At 37.5% G+C, this 18,180-nt stretch overlaps 1 protein-coding gene across 5 annotated transcripts; it reads left to right on the top strand.

The window, feature by feature from the left end:
* The first annotated feature begins 4,523 nt into the window (after positions 1-4,523).
* On the top strand, positions 4,524-11,208 carry LOC142606833 (putative tRNA pseudouridine synthase). 5 transcript variants are annotated; one of them, XM_075778187.1, is made up of 8 exons: positions 4,524-4,742; positions 4,832-4,867; positions 5,297-5,409; positions 5,522-5,670; positions 6,263-6,407; positions 7,084-7,527; positions 9,588-10,023; positions 10,803-11,208. In XM_075778187.1, exons 1-7 carry the CDS (start codon positions 4,547-4,549, stop codon positions 10,014-10,016), a joined length of 1,512 nt encoding a protein of 503 aa, XP_075634302.1. In that variant the 5' UTR covers positions 4,524-4,546; the 3' UTR covers positions 10,017-10,023; positions 10,803-11,208. The 5 variants fall into 5 exon arrangements, with proteins under 5 accessions (XP_075634302.1, XP_075634301.1, XP_075634303.1 ...); XM_075778186.1 differs by having other exon boundaries at positions 10,793-11,208; XM_075778188.1 differs by lacking the exon at positions 10,803-11,208 and adding an exon at positions 10,166-10,746.
* Positions 11,209-18,180: the final 6,972 nt, after the last annotated feature.

Here is an 18,180-nt window from a genome sequence, read left to right as displayed (position 1 = left end):
CCTCAGTAATCAACTTCTGGACTTCTTCTTTTATGGCATTGTCTCGCTTAGGAGCAAAAACCATCTTCTTCTGACGCACTGGTTTGGAGTAGGGACATACATTCAGATGGTGAGTAATGACACTCGGATCAATACCCAGCATGTCCTCATGACTCTATGCAAAGACATCAAGGCTTTTCTTCAAAAACTGGACTAGAGTATGCTTTGCCTCTTCTTCCAAGTTCACTCCAATCCTAGTGAACTTCTCAGGTCTGCTCTCGTCCAAAGGAACATCTTCTAACACCTCAGTGGGTTCGGCTGCGATCCTTCTCTCGTCTATGCTCATTGTCTGTACTTGCTCGTCCATTGCCAGCATGGCTAGGTAACACTCTCTAGTGGCTAACTGGTCTCCTTGTACTTGGCCCACCCCGTGCTCAGTCGAGAATTTGACAGACAAATGATAGGTAGAGGTTATCGCCTTTCAACTATTCAAAGTTGGCCTTCCAATAATAGCATTATATGATGATGCACAATCAACCACAAGGAAGTTTACCTCTTTGGTTATCTGCTGGGGATACGCTCCAACCACCACTGGCAATGTGATGGTGCCCATAGGCTACACCTTCATTCCTCCAAATCCCACTAATGGAGAATTCACCAGTCAAAGTTGATCTCGTCCTAGCCTCATTTGTTGGAAGGCGGGGTAATACAAAATGTCCGCCGAACTGCCATTGTTTACCAACACCCTCCTGGTCGTGTAATCAGCAATGAGTAGGGTGATGACTATCGCATCATCGTATGGATGGTGAACTCGTCCAGCGTCCTCGTCTGTGAACGTAATGGCTTGCTCGTCTGCTTCCCTCGTCCTGGGAGGTCGTCCGGATAGCTGGACGTTTTGCACCACCTTCAGGTATGTTTTTCTCGACTTGGACGATTGTGCTGTCGAGGTTCCTCCGATAATTACTCTTATTTCTCCAAGTGGGGGTCACGATGGTTCTTCCACCTTAGCCTTCAGTTTCTCGTCTCTCTGGTCTTGTCCAAGGAAATTCCTTAACTTTCCTTGTCTGATAAGATTCTCTATCTGCTGCTTCAAATCAAAGCACTCGTCCGTGTCATGCCCGTGGTCTCTGTGAAAGCGTCAATACTTGTTCCTATTGCGCTTGTTAGGATCTCTTTTCATTTATTTGGCCACTTCAATGACGGATCATCCTTGATCTACATAAGCACCTACTCTAGCAGCATATTCAGGGGCGTGTTTTGCTGATTTCTCGCTGAGGAACTCACCTTCTTACCATCTTTCTCTTTTTTATCTTCTGCCCGAGCCTTCTTCAGACGAGGACCCTAGTCCGGGTAATGCTGGTGACCTGCTTCTGAGCGTTCTAATCTCTTTCTCTTTTTGGCTATAATAGCGTGACATTCATGAAATTCTGGGCCGAATGGATGAGTTTGGTCATAGTCTGTGGTTCGTGCTCGTAGAGCTTATGAATGAACAAGTTAGAGTTGACCCCATTGTGAAAGGCGGCCAATAACAACTTGTCGTCCATTTCATCCATTGTCAAGGCTTCTCTATTGAATCGGGTAATGAAAGACCGCAAACTTTTATTTTACCCTTGTTCTATAGTTAGCAAACTAGAAGAGGAACGCTTATGGTGTTGCCCTCCAATGAAACTATTGACGAACAACTTACTCAACTCCTCGAATAAGCCCACGGAGTTTGGGGGTATTTTGCTTAACCACACCCATGCTGGTCCCTTAAGTGTGGTAGGGAAAGCTCTGTACATAATCTCGTCTAGGACCCCTTGAAGGTGCATGGTCGTCTTGAAAGTAGCAATGTGATCACACAGATCACAATTTCCATCATGCGAATCCAAGGAAGGCATTTTGAATTTCGAAGGTAGGGGGTGACTGTTGATGGAAGCCGTGAAAGGGGAGTCTGTTCGGTGAACTAAATCATCCATGGGGTTCACCCGCCTCATGTTCTCCTTCATTTCATCCATGGCTTTTCTCATCTGGTCCATCTCCCTCTCCAAGTGTGGCATTCTTCTTGAAGCAGTACCCCTTGTCTGATTTTCAGACTCAACATTTTCTCCTCCACCTTCCTGACTCTGGGCTCGTCCTTCCGCGTGCCCATCATGGCACTGCCTCCTTAGATTGATCTCCCTATTCAACTGCTGATTCTGACAGGTCAATTCCGCCATAGCGGCAGCCATGGACTGTATATGTTGAACAAAGGGTGGTTGCATGACAAGCGCTGATTGACGATCACGAAGGGGATTACTAGAAGCATCCTTACTCTCCTGGTGGCCTGGGCTGGTAGCCCTTGATCTTCTTCGAACCATTCATCCTTTTGTTTGGGAAAGGCTAATTGCTGACAACAGAGCAGATAATCGAATGAAAAGAACACTTCTTTCCCACAGACGACGCCAACTAATGATGCGAAGAAAATCAATAGGCTAGATGCTTTGGACTTGAAAGGACTACTTGCTCTCTCGATGGCCTGAAGAAGAAAGAAAGGCAATCAAAGGTGACCGGGGTTGCCGGCCAAGAACCCTCCGATGGCAAAGTTAGTTTTTCTCTCTATATTCTTGGAGTTCCAACTTTTTAGGAAATGTAAAAACGTACCTTTGTTTAATATGAATGGGTGTTTATATAGTGTCCTAAAGACAGTTATCAAACTTGTAACCTCCCCTAGATTTGAGGAAGTGTGAGGGTTCAGGGATAATTTCTTCAACCGTTTAGGAGTTACATTTTTCCTCACAAAACGGTCACTGGAAATTATGCGTGTGATACGGAGTTGTTATATTCACTTAGAAAATTTTCCCCAAGTGTCATGGGCTTGTCCAGGGGTCCTCGTCCAGGGAACCTCCAGTTAGGCGATCTTGCTTCCAAGCGATCTCGTTCCCTTCTGGACGATTTCCCAGGACAAGGTTGATGGTCTTCTTTGGATGACATGGCATGGTGTGGCAAAACTTTGTCCATGCAAAGTTTTGCCCACACACCTTACCCCATGGACGCCCTTATCCTAGACAAGGTTCTTACAACCTCTGCCTACCTGGTTTTGTCTTGGACGACCTCCATGGACGAAACTGGGGTTGTATTTTTTATACCCCATCAAAAAGTATATTTTAATCTAAGAAAAAATACTCAAGCTTTCCTAAGGGACCGGAATTTTTAGGTCCAATACGTTGTTATAGTCTTGTGGATATTTCTCTTTTTAACCACGCAATTACTAGTATGCTTGTTGTGATTCCTAATACAAGAGTCAAAATAAGAAAAGCGTCCATATAATTCCATAAACCCCTTTTAAAAATTCCACTTTGTAAGAAATATTGATATCTTGTACTTGTATCAATTATCATTTTAACGATTTATTTCTCCTTTCTATGCCACCTATTATTGTCATAATATCAACCAAAAACTCGATTATGCCATTGACCCGATCCCTTAAGACCTAAAGTCTCAACTTGACCCAATTTATTTCAACACTAAAAACCTATTCCAATTTAATCCCTAAAATGCAGTTTAGCACATGGCTTGAAGCCTAGCCTAACTCTAAACTAAAAACCCAAGTCCCAAGCCTATGTATGGTTCGAAAACAAGCTTTGTCTGTCTAGTCTACCGAAAATCCATATCTGCCCACACTCAAAACCCATCAAGCCGAAGACACTTTAAGAGTAAACCCAATCTAAACAAGCCCAAGCCCATTTCATACATATAGGTTAAAAAAAGAGCTAAATTACAAATGTCCCCCTTCAAATTTGCTTAAAATGCAATTTAGTTTTTGAATTCATTTTCATTCAATTAAGTCGTCTAACATTCAATTTTGTTAATTGATCCTTCCGTCAATCTTTAACTATTGCCCCCAAAATGATGTAGTTTTGTATTAAACAAGGTTAAAACTTAATGGTGCAATTCTAATAAAGACTAACAAAAGAATTGAATTGAATAAAATTGAAACTTAAAAAATTGAATAAAATAAAATTAAAGTTAGAGTACTAAATTAGTAAATTTTAAGCAAAACTAAATAATGCAAATTTTAATTTAGCCAAAAAAAAAAAAAAACCCAGAAGTTTGTAGTATGTATAAAAACATTTGAGTAATATTATATGCACAAACTATTTCGCAATATTTTTACAAGCTATTATTGTAGCCAATTTTTATTAGTTCTCCTTTTTATTTTTGGAAAAAGTTTCAACTTATGACGTCCATTCTTGATGATAACTCTTTATAATCAGACCAAAACATCAATCAGTTTTTGCTGTAAGTGGAGATTGAATCTCAGATCTCATGTATAACTATCAAAAACTTTACCAATTAAACTAACTGAAATCCAATTACAAGTACTCATTTAGGTCAATCACTAACATTAGTTTCTACTTCCCAATAACTACTTATTACATGAGCAGTAAAGAAATTTGCATTTTCCAAAACGTTTGATCGTTTCCCACTTTTTAAATTGCCGTTTTAGTTACACCAAATGTTAAATTTTCTCTCACTGTATTATCCTCCTAATAAACACTCCAAGTCTCAACACTAGTCATCAGTGTCGTCTCTCATTCACATTGACATGGCCCTCTCTTCCCTTCGTTTCCCGCTCTCCCCAAACCTCCTGAAAACCCCAACCTTCAGTTTCGCACTTCTCAGAATCCCAATATTACCCCTAACAACACCATACTGCTCAACCTCAACACCATTGAAATGGGAACCTTTCCGCAAAAAGAAAGTCGTCCTGCGAATCGGCTATGTCGGAACCGATTACAGAGGTCACCTTTTTCTTATTTCCTTTTACAATTCTATATATCCCAATTCATTTTACCTATTTTCTTCTACTATATATCTCTTTCACTTTCAGGTCTACAAAAGCAAATAGAGGAACACGCATTATCCAGTATCATTCTTCCTTTCTTTTTTATTCATTCCTCTATATACTTCATTTTATATTTTTGGGTACTTTTTATTTATTTATTTTTTAGAGTAGTATTTTTGTTCTTAAAATTTGGGGTTGTTTTAATTTTGGCTCTTTACGTTTCAAAATTTTCATTTTGGCCTTTCATGTTTGATTTCGTTTTCATATTCAGTAATCTGGCTGTCAAATTCCTGCATTTTTTATGAAATAGCACTTAACGGTTAGATTACTGATGAAAATGGAAATTGGGGTCGATGTGAAATTGGAATAAAATATGAAGGGCTAAAATGAAAACAACCTCAAACTTTAAGGACAAATAGTGTACATTAACTGTGTAATGTACTACCTCAATCGGCATGGGTAGTGTGTGGAGGGGTTCTTGCTAAAAGCGCTACAATTTTGATTGTGTAGCTATTGAAAATGAATTGGAGACCGCCATCTTTAAGGCCGGTGGTATCCGCGAAAGTAATTATGGGAATCTGAACAAAATTGCGTGGGGCAGAAGTAGCCGTACTGATAAAGGAGTAACTTATGAACTCATATTCTGTTTGATTAGATTGTTTGATAGATATTGAGCTTTTGTCGACATGAAGTTGCTGAATTATTTGATATTTTGGGGTCATTGATTTGTTTTAGGTGCATTCCTTGGCAACGACGATATCATTAAAAATGGAAATCCCTGATAATGCATGGAAAGACGACCCTCATGGCCTGGCTCTTGCGAATCACATTAACTCTTATCTTCCTGAAAATATTAAAGTGTTTTGCGTTTTACCATCACAGAGGTGAGACCCTGCTGTTTTTCTTTGTAAGAGAAAATCCCACAAACTTTAATGTTAAGAATGGATAATATCGGATATCTTGATGATGTAGTAGCAATGTGAGTATGTGCTCCATTTACTTGGGGGGGGGGGGGGGGGGTGGATGCTACTTTATTTGACTTATTGCATACATGAATTGGGTTAACATGATTTCATTAGGTAATTAATTGTATTTGCTTACTAAATTACTTTGGCTCAAACTTACTGTTTGTCACAATTTTGCCGTTTAATTAAGGTTCATGGAGTCATACTTCTGCAGAAAGAGAGATCATTTAGTATGAACAAAATTTCTCAAATGTTATTATACTACATGATTAGATGAAGGCCAGATTGTTGACTTGTGATTGTTGCGCTCTTGAAGTGTTTGATTTATTGTCAGAATTACATTTGCTCATGGTTTGCGTAAAGAATACAGAAGAGGTTAACTGTTTTAATTTACTTAAAAGTCTGTAACTTGTAGACTGGCTCTTGTTATGAAGTTCTGATTTCACAAGTCTATGCTGCTCTCCCATTATTTCTTTTAATTTTTTGATTTAGGTATGTTTTTATGTTTTAGGAGCTTTGATCCTAGAAGGGAGTGTAATCTTCGGAAGTATTCTTATCTCCTTCCTGCTGAAATTATTGGAATCAAAAGTTACTTTGGCGGAGCTGAAGCTGATTATCATATATCGGACTTCAAGGATATATTAAATTCCTTTGAGGTATGGGGAACTTGTCTTTCTTTTTCACCTTAAGCAATGTAAAAATTATCTTTTAGTATTGTAAAATATTATCAAGGGGTACATACTAATGAAATTTTCAATATTGCATGAACTAAAGTTGTTTTCAGCAGTTTTCAGCCATTAAAGTTATTTTCTGCAGTTTTACGTGCTCATAGCTCATAAGTAAATAAATCGAAAATTTGTTCTCTACACTTGGACTTTCTTGTGGGGGAATGCTCAATTTTGCATTACCTCATATTGACACAATCCTGGATAAGCCTCTCGAGTTAGTTTCTTCACTCTACGTTTTTCTCATAAGCATGCTGGCATGCTTTTAGTGTAGTTTGAGTGTTTGACATCTTCTCATTTGATTGATATGGTGTTTACACTTTTTGATGCAAAAAAGAAGCTATGATGAAGTGGGAGGGAATAATATATCATTGCTTTCTCTTCTTTATTATTGGGTTTTGGTTGATTTAGGACTAGTTTAAACCTTCTTTTAGAACCCCTTACAGAAGGCTAGTCCTTTATCATTTTATTTTTATGTTTTGCCTTGTTGCTCTGGCCTTTATGGAGAATAGTTTCTTCTACATATGGTCCATAGATACTGTCCATTTCATTATTTTAGAGGTCACTTGTAGACTGAAATTTATATTTTTGGGTATTTTGTTTATAGGGAGAACATCCTTTCCACAATTATACAATACGGTCCAAGTACAGGAAGCAGTTTCCTGCAAAACGATCACTTGGAAATGGCAGTGTTCCTCGCAGAGCAAAGTTATCTGGTGAGGCATCAGCCTCTGAGTTTGAGGAAAGTGATGGAGAAGAAGATGTTGTAATTGATGGGGCGATTGCATCAGATGTGGAGAAGATGAGCGAAAATTCTTCAGAATCCAGCAGTTCTCAGGAAAATCTAGCTGACACTTGCGATAAGCATAAGAATGGTCACAATACCAATTTAATTCGTGCTAGGTGGCTTCATGAACCTGATGATATGGACAGGATAAGTGCTTCCCACTTCAGAAAGATCTCTTGCTGTTCTTGTGGAAAGCTGGAGAAATCACTTGGATTTGCTTACATTGAGGTTTCCATATGGGGAGAGTCTTTCATGTTACATCAAGTAAGTATTCCAATATAACTGATGGAAAATATTTAATTTGTTTTCTATCCCATTTGTTCTACATGACACACTTAAAGAATTTTGATATGGAAGCACAAACAAGTGTAGATATAATTCTTACTTTACTTACATTTGGGTGCAATTTAGGGTCATAGTAACTTATTGTTATTGTAGTTTTTATTTATTTATTTATTATTATTGAGAATACAATAATAATAAGTGAGTTTTCGCCCCAAGGGGAGGGAAAGAGGAAATTCAAACTAGTGACCTCTGCTTCATGAGGCATGGCCCCTAGTTGATTATGCTACCCTTGGGGTTTGTGATAGTAACTTCTATAGGGAGGAGGATTTGCCCAATTCTAAGGACAATATATTTTCAGTAATTAATTTACATGCAGTACCTTAAAGTCAAAAGTTCTCTGATTAGTAGAGAATTCATTGTTTTCCTACTCAAATCATTCCGTGGGGGAGAGCCCAAAGATTTATACCACTTAAATAGAAATCTGAATTAACTGATACCTAAGCAACAGCTACCATCTTCTTTTTGGTGAGCAGCATTCACCATCTACATTTTAGAAGATTTGATAAGCATTGGTTCAGTGAAGCTCTATAGTAGGTTCTATCATTTCAATTGCTATTTGTTAAGAAAGATATGGCTGGAGACGTAATGAGCCAAGTTCAAGCTTTATTTTGAGTTCAATTTTGTAGATGAGCCCAGCTCATGCAATTTTTTTCCTTGGTTTATAAACAAGTTCATCTTGAAGATAAATGATTTAAGCTTAAGCTCTATTGATATAAACTCGCTAGTTATGCTTGCCAAGGACATTCTATGAGCTTGAAAAAAGCACACAAGATTTTTCAACATGTGATCCTTGTTTACTTACTATTTTCATCATCTAATGGATTATCTCTCTTTTATTTATCCTCTAAAAAATATGGATTGTTTGTTAGGCTCAATATTCTCTCTCTGTTACTTTTCATCCGATTTAAGTGATGAGATTCAACTCTCTCTCTCTCTCTCTCTTTATATATATATATATATATATATATATATATATATGTATGTATGTATGTATATTCCTTTCTCATTCTAGGGATTTATCCTTTTGCTTCCTTGACTTATTCATCTCTGTAGCCTGCCAATGGGCTCTAGGTCAAATGACACTTCCTTTCCTTGAAGTTGCAAGGTAAATGGTGAGGGTATGGGTTCAATATTGACTGGGTGAGTGTAACTTACCAATAATGGGAAAATGAACTGATTATTTCTTCTAACCTCCACCACCATCAACAACACTGCTGATGACAAATGCGTTGACTGATCCATCATGAGGAGATCTAACGGTACAAGACAGAGCCTTTGAGTCCCCTTTTGGGATTTTGACAATAGCATCTCCATTGCATTGCTATTCAACTGGGCAAGCCCAAACCTACTGCTCTCCCCACTGATTTGCCATCTTTGACTCTCTAATCTACAATTTTCAGCTCCTTCCTCCATTTGGTTATTATGTAAGTGCACAAAAATAGAATAAATAATGTTATGTTGAAATTCTCATTACTTAAATATTTGTGTTTATCTTTTTTTGTATCTATCTAGACATAATATAGCTCTCTCTCTCTCTCTCTCTCTCTCTCTCTCTCACACACACACACACACACACACACACCAGTGAACTTGATATGTACTGCACTGAATCATTCTGTTCTGTAAATCACCAATCTAGACATCCGTAATGCATGGTTTCTCTGTCCTAACTGATATCCCAGCATCCAGTAGTGGTTAGATACAGCATAGAAAAACCTTTCCCTATCCTATTTACATGTTTGAGGAGTGTATGTTTCAGATACTTTTTCCTCTGCTTGTTTTATTCAGTTGATTGTACTTTAGTTCAGACAGAATTCAAAGTTCTGAGTATTCATGAAGCCTTTAGAGTATGTTAATAGCTATGATTTGGTTGTCTTGTACCCAGTGAAGAAATTTACAATAAAGAAGGCTTATGTGATCCCATTATTTTTACTAATTCATTCCAGTCTTTTAACATTATTTATTATCCATTTTAATAGATCCGCAAAATGATTGGCACGGCGGTTGCTGTAAAGCGCAACTTACTCCCCAGAGATATTCTAACATTATCACTTACTAAGTTCTCACGTATTGTTCTACCCCTTGCCCCATCTGAAGTTTTGATTTTGAGGGGAAACAGTTTCACTCTGAGAAACAAACCAGGAGATGTGAAGAGGCCTGAAATGCTAACAATGGTTGAATCAGAAGAAATTTTGAAGGTGGTTGATGAATTCTACATATCTGTAATGTTGCCTGAAGTTTCAAAGTTCTTGGACCCTACGGGTTCTCCTTGGAAGGATTGGGTTGAAAAATTGGATGAACATACAAGCATTCCAGATGTACAAATAAATGAAGTCAGGAAAGCTTGGAAATTATGGAAGGAAAAGTTTCAGAGTAGTGGCAATGTTGCATCAGTGATAAATCAATGAGACTAAGGTAAATTTCTAATTAGACTTGATTGTCAAATTAGTTTCTCTAGAATTTTGTTACCTGGTTTATTTATAAATGATCTTGGCCAAAACGTTTTAGCAGTTAGCATCCTCGTTATATATACATATGTACACATTATTTCTTGAAGGTTGCCACATCAATTCTTGAAGACTGTTTCTGTCATTTGTCAAAACTCAATGATTGGCAGAATGCTGATGTGCCCTTAATGTTTGACAAAATGAGGAATGTGCCTTCATAACATGATCTGTTGCTGTATGATCAATCAAAGGACCAAGGAAATTATCTCTCAGACCTGCATATGAAGAAACACTAGCACTAATGATTCAATATTTGATACCATGTATCAATTTTATTGGCTAATTGGATGTATCTGGAGCTTGGAAGTATTAGGATAAAGAAGGTATATGTAAGTAATGGCAATAATTAGCTGAGTAGGGTTGTCTGGCAAATTATGGCATACAAAAGAACATGAACAAAGTTTGAGAGAATATTACCCTTCAGTCATCAGCCTTGTCTTATAGGTGAACTTGTGACAGTGCCCAATACATGCATAAAAACTCAGACTCTGAAAAAAACCGAGTTCAACTTTTTACTGTGATATTCCTTGACAGAATCCTTTTTGTCATTCAGTTATGATGATTTTTCTATATTTATCATCATCATCATCATCATCATCATTATTATTATTATTATTACTTAATTTTGGTTTAGTGTCGATGCTTTGTGGTTACTAAAGCATAATTTGTCTTCCTAGTTTCTACCAGGGTTTCCACTTTCCAGGCTTGGTTAAAGTTGGAGGTACATACGCAACATTTTTCCCTCAGTTACTTTCAGTTCCTGATCTGCTTCGGTTAGTGTTCAGTTGGGCTTTAATACTGTGGCCTTGTCAGGCCTACTATTTCGAGTTTGACTGGCAGTAGGTTTGCCCTAATGGCCTGTGGCGTTGGAACATTTGCTCAGTGGCCTGCATGCGAATATCACATCTTGAAGCTGTTGTGGAATGACTAGTGTTAGAAATATTTGTTCCAGTATGTGAAATTAGATTAATAGGGAGTTTTACCAATGTGAAAAACAGAACAAGCTAAAGAACTGATTGAAATGCTCTCTGAAAATTCTATAGCTGTGGAGAATTAGATCTGCTCTCAAACATTCAAATCATTTGCAAAATTTTACAATTTGAATTGATTCCAACAAGACCGCATAGTACCCAACACTAATTAACAACAGAGATAATGGAGAATACCAAATCAACAATCAATAATGTTCAATCCATGAGGGGAAGTTTGAAGCTACATTATATTTAAATAAGACTACAAGGAAGGATACAAGGTTACGTACATTAATTTCTTTATATATGAGGGTTTTAAGATGGGAGAAATAGTGCAATAACAAGGAGGGTTAAGTTTTTGGGATTTAGAAGCATTCAACATGGCTTTATTTGCAAAACAAGGGTGGAGGCTACTTACTAAAGACACTGGCATATTCAGTTATCAAGGCAGAGATATTTTCAGCATTTTTTACTCATGGATGCTAAGTTGAAATCAAATGCGTCCTAGGCTACACTTGGAGAATCATTTTAGAGGTGGAGAATAGGGAGAGGCAATGAAGTAATAGTCTGGGGGGATAGATGGTTACAAACTACAAGCGCATTTAAAGTCATAGCCCCGATCCATTGGGGGTGGATGAGCCAACTAATTGAAAGGGAGAGAAGAATGAAGATGTTGGGACCAAGAGAAGTTAAAAGTGTTTACTATGGGAGGACTGTGAAGAGTGCACATTGGGTAACTTTGTCCTTGAATTTGAAAGAGATTAGTGAGGGGCAAAGCTCAAATGGTGACAATACAAGGAAGGTTTTGTAAAGTTGTTATTTACAACTATTTTGTATTAGCTTTAATTCCATACCAAATTTGATTGTGATTTTATTCAATCATGTTTACCCTGTATTTTATGTGGGATTTCATTGTATGGGTTGTGTGTGAAAGAGAGTGTGAAGACCCAAGCTTGTATTGAAGAAATAGTGGATTTTGCAGGTATTTCACGAGTAGACTTCCGCAAAGTGAGCCACGTGTAGAGAACATTACTAGAATGCGAAGAGTCATGACAACTGGTGATAGTTAGTTTTCACGAGTAATTCGCGAGTAAGGCCTACTTGCGAGATACTTGTGAACATTCTATTTTGCTATTTTGGCTTATCTGCTCTACCATATCTTTACTCACACTATATATACTATCATTACCCACATATTGTGAGAGGTGCTTTTCAAAGAGAAAACCCTAGCATACACACTTGAGACTTAGAGATTGTTATACCCACAATCATCTAAACAATCTTTTGTGGTTTTTCTTATATTCCTGCCTCTCCATATCCATATCCTTGAGAGATTGATAGCCCAAACACTTACCACACTCATTCTAAATGTAAAGTGAGGTTTTGGTGCTGTTGGGAAGTATTAGAAGAAGCCAAGTTTTGGGGGATGCAATCAGGCGTATTAGGGATCTGAAAAGTTAGACAAGACACGGTTCCGAAAAGCCTTGTTGGAGTAGAAGCTTGGAGGGCTTAGGTGCATTGGGTAGATTAGGCTGGAGGGTCTCTTCCTATTCGTGTATCCCAACTTATTGTCTAGTAGATCAATTTACTACTTGGAGGACAGTGGAGAGGTTTTTCGTCGAGTTTTTCAGTTTCCTCTTCAATATTACATCGGCGTGTTATCTTGTGTTTGCATCTCTTTTCCTTATTCTTTTAGATTTTATTTTCCTATTGTTATATAATGAATATGGCCTAGAGTAGTTTTATTGTTTGTTCGCTCGCATTTACTCTATTCTGTACTTAGTTTAAGTTAGAGTAAAATCAACCGATCTGTAATTTTTTTAATTTGGGATTTGAATAGTTCTTGTGTTTTTAACACGAATTCGAGCTTTCAATTGGTATCAGAGTGGGTGCACTTGTTGTGGTTTCATTACCTAAGTGCGATCCTAGGCCCCTTTTGTGATGGATTGATCACAATCGCTTAAAGCTCCACCATTCTTTGATGGGAGCAACTATGTATTTTAGAAAGTATGTATGAGGGAATTCTTTTGTGCTATAGATGAGACGGTATGGGATTTTGTCAAGAATGGGTATGATAGACCCACAACAACCAAATCCGAATGGGATAAGGCAGGTCTTGCTTTGGCAAATGCCAATAATAAAGCAATTAATGTTATTTTTTGTTATGTGTCTACTGATAAATTTCACAGGATATCTCACGTGAAGACCACCAAGGAAGCTTGGACGACTCTTGAGACTACCTATGAAGGTACCAAGAAAGTCAAGGACACAAAACTCTAAATGCTTACCACCCAATTTGAAGACCTTAAGATGAGTGACGTTAAGTCATTTGATTCATTCTATGGGAGGCTCAATGAGATTGTAATTGCCAAGCTCAATCTTGGAGAGAAGATTGAGGATGCTAAGGTGGTGAGAAAGATTTTGAGATCATTACTAGAAAGCTTCCGAGCAAAAGTCATAGCTATAAAAGAGAGCAAAGATTTGGATGAAATCATTATTCAAGAACTCATTGGATCTCTCCAAACATATGAGCTTGGACTGCCTTCCCATAAGCCAAGCAAATCACTTGCTCTCAAAACCGTCAACAAGAGAATGGATGACTCCTTCGAAGAAGATGATGTGGAGAAAGAGGTAGCATTCCTTGCAAAGAACTTCCAGAAATTTCTGAAGATGAAAAACAGTAGGAAGGCTTTTAGCAAAGGAAAGTTCTCATCCTCCAAAGGTGATAGGAAGGAGTTCAAGAAGAAAGATGGAAAGGATTCTCAATCCCCTCAAGGAATCGTGTGCTATGAATACGACGATCATGGACATCTTAAGAAGGAATGTCCCAACTATTTGAGAGGGAAGGGTAAAGTGTTTGCCACTACCCTTAGTGATTCTGAAAGCTCAAATTCAAATGCGGAAGGAAAAGTGTGATAGTGACGGAAATTATATGGCCTTTATGGCAATTAACTCCGTTGATTCTAAAGATGATTTGAGCAATTTGGTTGATGAACTTGGTGAGCATTTCGAGGGTAAGGAAGTTGAAGACTCGGAAGATGACGATGTATGCCACAATGAAGGTGAGAAAAACCTTCAAGAAGTATATGATGCTTTGTTAGAAGATTGTGGTAAATACGCCAAGGTTGCGAACCGTGCTATGAAAAAGATGAAGAAGATTGAAGAACATAGGTGTACACTTATGCAACTTAAGAAAGCGAAGTGTGAAGTAGAAGGACTCAAGGGAGAATTGGTGGAAACTTATTCTAAGATCAAGTTTTTTGAACTTGAAATTATCCATGCTAATGTCAAGGTTGAGCACATCTTGACCAAGAAACTTGACAACGTGCTGTCCTCACAAAAATCTTCAAATGATAAGACAGGTTTGGGCTATACTGGTGAAGGAAGCTCTAGCAGTGAACCCAAAAAGGAAGTGAGGTTCGTATCATCCAAGAATGTTGAGAAGCTTAAAGAAGTGAAGCTTGAGATTGAGACTCTTGTTGTTGCAAAGAGAACCATCGGTGCAAAACCAAAGGATAAAGGGAAGTCATTACCCAAAAATCAAAGGGGACCTCAAGTGAAGCATGCGTGTCATCATTGTGGCGTGCAAGGGCACACAAGGCCGAATTGCTTCAAACTTTTTCACTCAAAAAGGCTGATTCTATGCGTAGCCAAGACAATACAAAAAGAATGCCAAAGGGAGCACAAGCTAAAGGAGAAAGTGATGGTCAACTCATTGGAGATGTTATGGCAATGTTGAAGAACGCCTCACTATGCCTTGCTAGCTTCACCCCGATGTTTGAAAGTTATGTTGGTTGTACCCCTTCGTCTAAGGATCTCACCCAAAACACTCGTAAAGTGTGGGTGAAGAAGGGTACTCATGCATGATTGCTTCTTATGCCCATGCATTAATACTTCCAATGTTTTAGGGTCATAGGTTCATGCATCATGTCATATACATTCTCCTTGAGTCATTGCTTCCGGTTTATAGCATGTTTCTTTTACAAGTTTTGTTTTATACTTGTTTTTTTTGTTGATCTTACTTCACATGTTCTGTTTTTTAGTGTGTTGAAAAATTCAAAAACCCATAAAAATTGAAAAATCTCTAAAAAGTTTGATCGCTTGTGTTGTGTTTATTACATGTGAGTTTGGCCTAATACCTTCGTAATGGCATAATGCATTTACTAGCTTAGCTTGTTATGTAAGCACACCTATCTTTGTGGAAAAAATCTTGAAATCTATATGTGATTGTTATAAATTGATCTTCAAGCTTGTCATGAATAATTATGTTTTTGCTTTATAGCTCATCTAATGTTAAATCTCGAAAAGAGATAATGAGTTGCAAAAGCCGTCACACATACTAGTATTTAACTAGAAAAAAGGAAAATCGACTTGTATTGAAATGTAAGGTGCCTCAAAAAAGCCAAAGGCTTACTCTCAAAATCGAAATATAAAAAATTTCAAGCATCGATCTCAAAATGAGATGTATTGTTCGTGAATGATCAAAAGTTATAAGTTGAAAGAAGCCAAAAGAAAAGTTTCAAAGTTTTGTAATCATTATCTTGTGGGAGGTCATATATGTTTATTTCTATAATTGAGATAGACCACTAAACTTAATACTAGTTGTGTATGACTTGATTGAATTGATCATTGAAGCTTTACTCTAGACTAAGGACTATTCCACATTTAATACACACACACAATGCACAAGTCTATTATTCAATGAATGTTTATTTCATTTGTGTGATTGTACATGTTCAAATGTGGTGTGTATACTTAATTGCTTGTCAATCAAACCCAAAAATATTTTTGAATATTTTATATGTTTTTGAAAGTGTTTTTATGCTTTTGTGTTTTGAGTTTTTGTTCATATTGCATTTTTTCATGTTTTCATCAAAAAACTCCTTTAGAGACATTTTCGCGAGAAGCTCGTGAGTAAGCTCTTCCCGTGAAATTAAGAAAGGCAAAAATGAAAATACAAGAAATTCAGACAGAAATTTTCGCGACTGTTTCGCGAGTAAATCTTACCTGCGAAAAGTTGTGCGCTTCAGTGGCATTTTCCGCGAGTAACATTGCGAGAAGCTATTCCGCGAAAAATGCGTGTTTTCGGTTTTTAAGGGCTGATCATGACAGTTTTTCAAACATAAACCTTTTGCCTCCTTTGAGCCTTTCTCAACCCTAAACTTATTCTCTCTCAAAAACCCAACCAAAACTCAAGTGCAATCTTCTCAAAATCATCTCTAAGGTTTGTTTATTCAATCTTTTCTTTCTATTTCTTAAGATTATGCCTTAGATTATAAGTTTTGCATGAGTTGGGTAATTTTTTGAAAAAGGGTTGGGAAACTTCTTGCTTGTGAAATTTTTTTCAATTTCTCGAGTGGGCTCTGTCCTATTTGCTTTGTTTGTGTTTGTGTTTGTGTTGGTCCCTTGGGGCATTTTAACATGTATTTAGGCAATATTTACATATTCATGCATTGTTTACATGTTAGTTGTGTTGGTGCATACCAAGTGTTTGATAAAATGTCTAAATGACATTTTGGTGTTGTTTTGGACTCCGGTGAGTACCAAACTTTGGGGATTACCATGATTATACATGTTTATCATGTTTTGATAATTGGTTGTGTGTTTTACACACTTTGGCCCAAATGTTCTTAGTCATGCCTTGGTCATAAATCACATATGCACACCACATGCACACTTGATGCACACACTTGTTCACTTGTCATGTTTTGCATATCACTCATGCTAGATAAATGTTGTCACATGTTTAGCACTCATAACACGATCTTGTGACATTGTTTAGGACTTTGTAGTTTGTTTTATGGACTAACGTGGTACTAATCAAGTTTGTGTTCTTGTTTTTGTGTTTTTGCACTTGTGCCTTTGTGTTTTATGATTGTTTTTGCAAATGTCTCCTACTAAGTATTTTGTCACAAAGAAATCATCAAAGCGTCCACACTCAGACTCATAAAATTTCCGAAACGTTGATGGAGGCTTGGCCTACAACAACTTCTACAAAAGGGCAAAGATCATCATGGAAAAGGTTGTAAGAATGGAGACCCTTGAAAACACTATCATTCCTAAAGTGTTCAAGGAGAGGACTTGGACAAAGTTTCTGAATCTAAGTAGAAATTTCTTTGCTGAAATCATAAGGGAATTCTTTGCAAATGCCATTGTGGAAGGGGAGCGCATTAATTGTTGGGTGAGGCAAAGAGAATTCTTTATCACAAGGGATTCGATTTAAGAGGTATTAGAAGTTCGTCCACCATCTTAACGAATTTCCATCTAATATGATGATACATTGGATTCTTTTGAGCCAATGGCAGATATCCTCGGTGGTTCTCTTAGGAAGAAGTCAATGTACACAATTCCTTTCACCACGAAGACAAGGACATTGGGCTATATCATGATCCACAACCTCTACTTGGTGACGAACTTGACAAAATTGTCCGTACCAAGAACTATGTTTCTATTTGATCTCTTCACACACAAGGAGATTGACATATGCGGTCACATATACTACCTCTTGACCAAAGCCATCACCAAAAGGAATTCAAGAGCCGTCTTGCCATTCTCAAGTCTCATCATGGCTCTTATAGCAAGAACAAGGCTGAAGTTTCTGAGTGGTCTTACCTTGGTGCAAAGGGACTTTCAAATTGGTGCTCTAACAATGACCTATAGCAAAGCCCATATCACCGGACCAAAAATTGGCATTTCTTAAATCCCAAGGTGATAGGCCAAGAATCTATTGACCCCTTGTAATAAATTAATTAATTAATGAGCCAAATTAATTAATTAATCCAATTAACATGCAAAACGCGTGGTAGCACAAACAAATCACCAACTAAGTATATATGCAGCGGAAAGTAAATTTGACACAGGTGATTTGTTTATGAATGGGGAAAACCACCGAGGAAAAACCCCACTGGCTGACTTTAAGGTCACCACTCTCGAGAATTCACTATTATCACAACAAGCGGTTACAGGTAAAGGAATCCTAGTACCTTATACTAACATACAATTGAACTCTTACCCCAATACACAATTGGACTTGTTTTATAGTGACAATCTCTCATTTTCAATGCATGTTTCCCAGTACGCGACTAACCAATCGA

The sequence above is a fragment of the Castanea sativa genome, chromosome 8 (assembly GCF_040712315.1).
Source record: "Castanea sativa cultivar Marrone di Chiusa Pesio chromosome 8, ASM4071231v1".
In the NCBI taxonomy this organism is placed as follows: Eukaryota; Viridiplantae; Streptophyta; class Magnoliopsida; order Fagales; family Fagaceae; genus Castanea; species Castanea sativa.
Note: the sequence above shows the minus strand (reverse complement) of the source record. Positions and strands in the feature narration are given on the sequence as shown.